The sequence below is a fragment of the Acanthaster planci genome, linkage group LG13, assembly GCF_054643075.1.
Source record: "Acanthaster planci isolate LZ-2023a linkage group LG13, COTS_SCS, whole genome shotgun sequence".
Taxonomy (NCBI): Eukaryota; Metazoa; Echinodermata; class Asteroidea; order Valvatida; family Acanthasteridae; genus Acanthaster; species Acanthaster planci.
The window spans coordinates 1,780,323-1,788,304 of record NC_141789.1 but is presented as its reverse complement, the minus strand read 5'-3'; the positions used below and the strand labels follow the sequence as shown (position 1 = coordinate 1,788,304).

At 43.2% G+C, this 7,982-nt stretch overlaps 2 protein-coding genes across 3 annotated transcripts in view; one reads left to right on the top strand and one right to left on the bottom strand.

The window, feature by feature from the left end:
• Positions 1–344: 344 nt before the first annotated feature.
• LOC110977066 (uncharacterized) overlaps positions 345–7,982 on the top strand; it is a 44,092-nt gene continuing 36,454 nt past the window's right edge. Inside the window, exon 1 of the mRNA XM_022230861.2 lies at positions 345–740. Within this exon, the coding sequence (XP_022086553.2) occupies positions 655–740 (86 nt within the window). The 5' untranslated portion in view covers positions 345–654. The remainder of the gene's footprint in view (positions 741–7,982) is intronic.
• Positions 3,589–7,901, bottom strand: LOC110977068 (uncharacterized). 2 transcript variants are annotated; one of them, XM_022230870.2, is made up of 2 exons: positions 6,791–7,901; positions 3,589–4,725 (listed from the first exon to the last, which is right to left on the bottom strand). In XM_022230870.2, exon 2 carries the CDS (start codon positions 4,559–4,561, stop codon positions 3,797–3,799), a length of 765 nt encoding a protein of 254 aa, XP_022086562.2. In that variant the 5' UTR covers positions 4,562–4,725; positions 6,791–7,901; the 3' UTR covers positions 3,589–3,796. The 2 variants fall into 2 exon arrangements, with proteins under 2 accessions (XP_022086562.2, XP_087001021.1); XM_087144895.1 differs by lacking the exon at positions 6,791–7,901 and adding an exon at positions 5,403–5,935.

The window sequence follows — 7,982 nt, the reverse complement described above, 5'->3', positions numbered from 1 at the left end:
GATTGAGCTCTACTGGTCACTTCATCTTGCCATTTTTCGGTTGTTCTAGAAATTTCAAATTGTTCATATCTGATTGGCGGACGAAGACAACATAGATTGGCTGATAATTCTCTGCCTCAAATGCCGACGTGAAATGCCACCCTTCAATTGAGGACTGTTGTAAGGCTTTCGAATCAAAGTGGGATGTTTCTCTTTCTCTGCGAGAAACCACGTGCGCACCGTTTATTCAAATCGGCCTGGGCGTTTTCTCGAGTCAGTGTCTTTCGAATACAAGGAATTTCAATTCCTAGCATTTTTGTGGTTATTTTCCCTCCCTTCGACATAACAAACGCGAGCACAAGGCTGGCTAGTGTCTGTCTCTGACGAGCTCTAGAGCGGGCGGCGGGCTGGTGGCAAGGCTCTCACGTTTCGGTCGGTGAAATGACTCCCAACCACCGAAAGGAGGTCTGGAGACGAGGACGGATTCATACCAATGTCTTGGAGGCGATTTTCCTGTAGCCAGTGACGATTAAAATGGCAAACTCGATGACAGTTTCGTTTCACATAAAACTTTGGTAAATGCGTTTGCCTGATCCACACTAGATGATACTGGAACACAGTCGAATTGTCATCGTTTTAATTCGGGGGAGCTGAAGCCTGTCGTCTGCTGCAAGGATGACACCGACAGAACATGGCCACTTCTATCTGTGCGTGTATTGGTTAATGAGCAAGGTGGACGTGCAACACATGCGACAAGACACGTAAGTTTGTTAACATTTGTATATTTCTGATCTTTATTTTGTTTTTGCTAAAACTGAGCACCCAGACTCCCGAAGACTTCTTTGAATGAACCACATTCCACAGTCCCATGAAATTCCTTGTACTTCACCCAACAAGGAGTATTGAGTCATCACGCACACAGATTCAGCGGCTAAGTTGACCTTTCCTAAATCTAGGCCCGTCGTGGTCGATTATTAAGCCAAGCTTTGACCGACAAATTTTAACGAACAGACCAGTTTGGTACGCCTACTTAATGTTGAAACCCATGCATTTCTAAAAATTTTTATATCAGACAGAAATACCTATATGCCCAAATTTATGGTCTAAACTTTAAAATATCTTTAAAAAAAAATGAACTTGATCGGTACTTCGGTATTTCGACTTGAACATTTGTCCGAATTTTTAATCCGTTGTCACAATAAACACGCGGTTCTTGAAATAACGCACGAACACTAAAAAACAACAGATCAATCTTCGCGGGAACCACTAATGTCGTTACAATAACTGATTAAGATTTATTTGCTCATCCTAATCAAACCATGATATAAAAACTTTGGTTGTAATGTTTTAGGCAAAACCATTACAGGTAATTACATAATCATGGGGGCTTAAAGATGGCAAACAGAATCACTTCCTTCTTACAGACTTGTCTCCTTTTTCCATCCATTTTAGAATATCCCCGTCCAGATCTTGTCCACAAACTTTCGGGATTTCAATTTCTTTATTCTCGTGATTTCTTCTTTTTCTGTAAGTGTCACGCGTAGGCGGTACGCCGTCCATATCTTCCGTGACGTCAGCGTACTTTGAGAAACTCTCCAATAAATTCTTGACTCGCGGACCAATAGTTATGGAGGCCCTGCGCAGGCGCTGTTGTGTTAATGATGAACTTGGTAACAAAATGGCTACGTCCAAGGGGTCGGCTTGCTGGCTGTAGCCCTTGTTGAGTTGGCGTTGTTTCGTTAGAGAAAATTCACGAGGTACTTTTTCCTCTCGTGGGCTTATGAAGTTGCTGTTTCTTACCCGAGTTTCCGAGATGTCACGGCAGAGTCTGGGTACATCTCTAGGGGACACTTCCCCGGGGCGGTGGTTGAAGAGAGCCGCGCCTTTCCTCGGCAGATCTTTGCCGAACACCGCGGCGAGTTTGGGCTTGTAGACGTTCTCCACGGATATTTTGTTCTCGTTGACGGGAAGCAGGTAACTGATGCCTCTCTCGGTGAGCGCGTGCCTACCCAGCGCGTCCCGTAGCTCAGTCAGCCGGTGCAGCTGGTTCAGTTCACCCACAGGTGGTGGCTGCCGGCTCGCCATCTCGTTATCCTCCTCTGGAAAATCCGCAAAGGTGACTTTCTTGGAGTTGCTGCTCTCCGAGGTTGGAAGTTCATCTTTGTTGATCTCACTCAATCTCCGGGCATATTTGTTGGAGATATTGTCTGGCATTTGTTCATAGGCCATTCTCAGTACATCCATGTTTAAAAATTGTATTTCATGCGGCTCCCCGGGTCCTTTGTTTGATCGAGCTCGTTATGTCTTTCGAAATTTCTCTACCCGTTTCTTCTAACGCAAATTCACTGAGGCATATTTTCGGATCAGATGTGGGTGAAAACGTTACATGACCATCCACCTCATTGCCAGCGCGGTTTTATTCAAGGCTTGAAATTCGAAAAAACGCTGATCTTCAATCAACAGCAATGGGAAAACTGCCATCAAACGGGAGAAAACTATTCAACGTAGGCCGCCATTTTGGCGCCATTAGTAAATTTGCACAGAATTATTAATCACCCATACTCCATCCATCCGAATGCTTCAATGTCGGTGTCCGTGAAACGAATGATTTATTTATTTATTAGATAAACACTTCACTATCGATTCATTCTCGTTACGGTGCTTGGACGTGCTGAGAAACTTACGGTAGGGATTATACTGACAACTAGTGGCACTTAGCAACTGTAACTAGCTCATATTGACAAGATCGATCCCCTCCCCCCATTCCAGAGAATAGCGAACTGCGCTCTGGCAATGTGTCGAGGTGGGGGAGGGCGTTTTGCAGATTCCCGTACGCCAGCTTTTCACGTTTGTAACTATAGGCTCACTATGCAATCGTTTCCACCCATTCTGCAACAGCCAAAAAGGTGTACTCACTTAAAAGTACATACGCATGAGAAAAAAAAGAGATCTAAAGTTATTGATTTTTAAATGAGTGTGGTAAGGTGGTGCACTATATTTTGATCAATGAAAGTTTGTCGTAACTTACGTGGAACGTTAGAGGGCGACAGAGTGAACACCACTTTTGACCGAACATCATGGAATTCGACTCAAGAGGGCGTACATTACTGTTATTATTAATTTTTTTCCAAAACTATTTTGCCGCTGATAGTGAGAGATACGGCTCTGTGTATTGTTAGCACGTGATCATGGATAAAAATCAGTGGAGACCAATAGACACATGATTTGGACGCGATCATAATCTCTATAGTGATTGTGTTTTTAAAAAAAATCCCAAATACCAACTGAAATATTGTGTTTCTCACAGTTTGATTCCAACGCCTGTACATGGGATCTTGACATTGAAAAGAACACACGTACTGTAACAACACAATATCGCTTTATAGACGTTGGTAGCCAATACGTCTTGATTTGGAATCTTGATAGAGTCTCAACGACTAGTTTCGAGCCCTGTTCGGAAGATACCCATTTTCTCCGTACAGTGATGATAGTAAAATGTACCTATTTTTAATTATAAAAATGCTTTTCTACTGTTGGCAATATTTCTCTCGAAATACAGGAAGGACACAGGATATACGTATAGAAACCTTCTTTTTTTCATATATCATGAACATAGCAGGTATTCCTTTATTCTACTTTGTGATTTTGTTATTCTTCATAGGCTATACATCTCATTTAAAGACACTCAGCTCGACTTAAAACAAAGTACCCGTACTCTGTGTAATCATTCCAAATACATATCACAGTAAAAAATAAACGAAGAATCTTTGAATTAGTACAAATGAAAACAATAAAACTTAGAATATCGGAGTCGTGTTTACGTGAGAGCAATGAGTGATACTCCGGCAGCTAAATCTTCACATGGGTCTCTTTTTAGTCTCTCCACATCTTCTAACCATCGACTTATTCTCTCAACCATCTCATTAGCTGCCTCCTCGTCGTCCAAGTCACGTCCGGGGAGGCTGTGAGAAGCATCGTGCCCGTGATCAGGCTGGAGTTCTTGTTGTGGATGGGCTAAAGTCCCCGTTGGACTCTGGTAGATATTCGGCATGAAACCGCTCCGTCTGGGTTTTCGGAGCGTGGTGTTATTCAGGAAGAGGCGCTCGGCTGCGATGTTTGCATCTTCCATGCAGTCGACAGTGTCGATCAGTCGATCATCTCGCAGGTCGACGCTGGCGGCAGCGGCACGTGTGCAGAAATCGCTCACCCTGGCCGACACGGCGCGGAATTCCCTCTCGGCGCGGACCCTTATGTCCCTTCGTTTGTTCTCCAGCAGATGCTCATTCTCAAGTCTGCTTATCCCCACCCCACGGGGGTTATTCGCTCCTCGCTGGGCGTGCGTGTCCTGGAGAGAAGAGCGATCACTGACACTCAACGGCAGTCCTGGTACCGACATGGATCGTTTGAGAGTCCGTCTAACAGTAGCGGGTCGGGCCTTGTCGATCGTGGGCGGTGAAGGCTCCAGGCTCCCAGACCGACCACTGTGCATAGACCCGGTCGATATCCGTCTGCGTTTCTCATTCTGTTGATCAGCCACTGTCGACTTCAAGTCGTCGATCTTGGGTAGACGAAAGGAAGCCATGTCTTTATCTGCTGTTTTTCGAAACTGTTCATCACGTTATCGTCTCGATTCCATTTCATAAATGGTCACTGTGCGCTGGTAGAATATCTGGCTATGTTCTCCCCTGCCTCTGTCTTTCCGTATGAACGTCCATTTTAATGTTCGCATTGTTGATATAGTCTGTCCTGTAATGGAATAAAACAACGGCACTAAAGTAAGTCATTTCCAGCCTCATGATAACCCAAAATTGCTTAAACATGTCATCTGTATGAAAGGGGCAAAAGCCACTTTTTAAAACCGTCTGAACAACTTTTCATATTTTAAAGGATTGCCGTTTTTGTATTTATTTTTTGTGTGGCCTTTTTTGTGTAGTTTTGATTCTCAGGGTATAAGCATATTGGCACTTGTTTGAAAATTACGATACTGGTCTTTACTGATGTGGTCTTTAAATTGTTCAATACAGCGTACCGGTATTCCATATGTTAACCGGGGACTGAATATAACGGGACACAGTTAACTTATCGATTGTGATAGGGATTAGTCCATCGATCAGACATTTCAAGAGTCACACCTGGGGGGGAGTACCTTGTGGCGTTTATTCCCTTGCATAATTAGGCTAATATGACCTGTACTTCACCTTATCTGACCACAAGGGGCAACTTGTGTAAGGTATCGATACCCTGAAAGACCCGAAGGTGGGGAAATGAGTATGGGACGGGATTTTTCGAAGGTCGACTATTCAACTCAGTCGGTGAGTGGAGAAGGCCTTCGTGACGAATCGAAGTTGTGAAAATGTTGTTTTTTTATATGATCTAAGGCATTGGTGCGAAAACCCCTGCAACCTTCAAAATCAGTTTATTACCTGATTAATTTGATGGCTCAGGTACTCGCCCAAATCGTCGCAAAATTGCAGCGAATATTTTTGGTACTAGAGTCGAATGTTTACTCTGCATACAGCTAGGGAAAAAATTGATGCGGCAAGTGGCAGAAACTCAGATAGCGTGTACGGTCCATTTGTACGAGCTGGATTTGTGACAATTTGAATATTGGATTAAGCGACTCATTCCCTTCAGCAGCTGAGGCTCATAAGTGCGTTCTGAGGGCCACCTTTATTTGCCATCCCGTCACACTCCTCAACCCGCTGTCGGCTTCAATTTGGGGCAAGAATTTAAAAGTGTAGCCCACTTCAAACCACTTGGCATGGGCGATAACTACAAATATTGACCGCGTATTGATTAAGGCTCACGTAAACAATGAACTGGTCGGTTCCTGAATGTATTGACTCTGCCAGCATTTTGTCATTGATTTGTACACGTCATTGTGTTTCATTGTTCGGTCAACACACCCATTGTTCAGTTAGAAACCCCTATCAATAAGAGTGTAGTCTTGCTTCCCGCAAACAATGAGAAAGCGAAACAGAGTACAGGACTTCAAATCTTGGATGAATATAATTATGTACCATAATTTTATTTATATTTATTTATTTAGCAGTATTATGTACTGCAAGTATTGTGAATTGCTTTATCATAATTCGGCCCCTAACTTTCACAACTCAACAATTCATCTAAAATATTTATATTACCGTAAACATTAAATTCACTTCATACAATAATTGTTTGGAAACGCTTTTCGCATTCGTGACACCTATTAATACCACTCGTTTTCACATTTACAGGCCTTTGTTACCATTTTAACCACATGCGACTGGCACAAAGATTAAGAAATTATCATTTCCACAATACAAATTTCAGCCAGGTGTCATTTTTTCGGCAATTAAACCAGGTTACTTCATCCAGTGGTTACCACCTAAGATTGAATTATAAGAAAATTAAAATTCGTAGTCCTCAAACCTTATCCCAGTGTTAAGTTTATATTTTTACCCCAACAACGTGGACTCCAACCAGACTGTGATTTACAACAGGCCTCGAGGGGTAGGATCAATATATCATATTTATCGGCTCTAATATTGCATTAATGCATTTTACATATGAATAATTAAAGCACTTAAAATCACACTATAGGAGATGATAAAAAGATAATATACTTTCAATAAAATACACCTAAGGACTCAATACGAAAAAATGTCCCTGAAACAGTTAGCAACTTACTTTCATAGCGATGTCCTCTCAGCATACCGAAAATGTAACCGAAAGTTGTTCATTCCCCAAAGTCATTAACATCATGGGACCCTTCTTCAATGCTAGCATGTAAGTTGGGAATATATTTAGGAAATATCTAGCAATAACTTACAGTTTCGTCCTCCACTTTTTGCTCACAAAATAAATTTGTTCAATCATTTCTTCGTTACGAGGCCGCTGTATTCCAATGTAATAGCCAACGCGGAGTCTGGCAGATGTAGTGGGCAAAGTGGCGCCCGCGACTTCGTCGGTATGCGAAAATGGTTACGTAATTCTATGTCTAACGCCCTCTGGTGACAGCAAAACTTTTCTAAGAAACATAGCGCTTTTATCACCTCCACCTAAGCCGGCCGTGGTCGTACGGAGCACGCGGTTGGCTCCGAAGAACGGGTGATACTCGGACCGCCTAAAACGAGGTCGCTCGGGGAAACTGCAGGTCCGCTTTTCGAGTCAAGATAAATGTTAGCAAAAGTGTTAAGCCAGGACGTATGTCATTGGAGGTACGTGTACTGGGGCAGGCATAGATTAGTTTTTGTCTCCGGTCATCCTTGATGATGTTACGCCCCAACTATGACTATAGCAAGTCCCAACTATAGTTGGGCCCGTCCCAGCTAGAGTGCTACAGTCGGGCCGGCCCAACTACAGCACAGAGGTCCCGTGTGCATAATGTGCCCAGCATGTGCCAAAGTCATATTGTTTACAAATGTCACGTCATTGGTCATTGAGCTAAATGCCACATTTTTGATGAATTGTGTCAAGTGTGAGACACATTGACTTGGATAATGTTGAGACATTTCCCATAGACATTGGTCAACAATAGTTGGGCCAGCCCAACTGCAGCACTACAGTTGGGACCGTCCCAACTATAGTTGGGACTTATGCTATAGTTGGGGCGTAACAATGACAACTTACGAAGATATCTTCACCATGGTAATGAAATCGCAGTAACCGCGGCGCTGGGCTTGGAAAGGACGATGAATCAAAACTATGAACATCTTTGCATATTTCCAAAAAGGCGGGGCGTCCAAGGACTGAAAATTATGTGTAACAATAAAAACTGTATACCAAACGGGTTCAAAACCAGTCGGCTGAACACATCTCGATGCTCCCTAGTCAGTGCTGTCTCTCATTCAGTGAGCGGGCTGTGCCCCGCTAGCTGGAGATAACTCTGACTGGGGTGGAACGAGGGATCCGGTAGGTGCCCCAACCATTTTGACCAGGAATTTGTACACACACACACTGTGAGTAAGCGGTGATTATCGAAACAAGATATAACTTCTAAAGTAAATCACTTCCTTCACTCA

Bases quoted from the DNA above. Each gene is read 5' to 3' on its own strand.
- LOC110977068 (XM_022230870.2), bottom strand. From the start codon at position 4,561: ATGGCTTCCTTTCGTCTACCCAAGATCGACGACTTGAAGTCGACAGTG.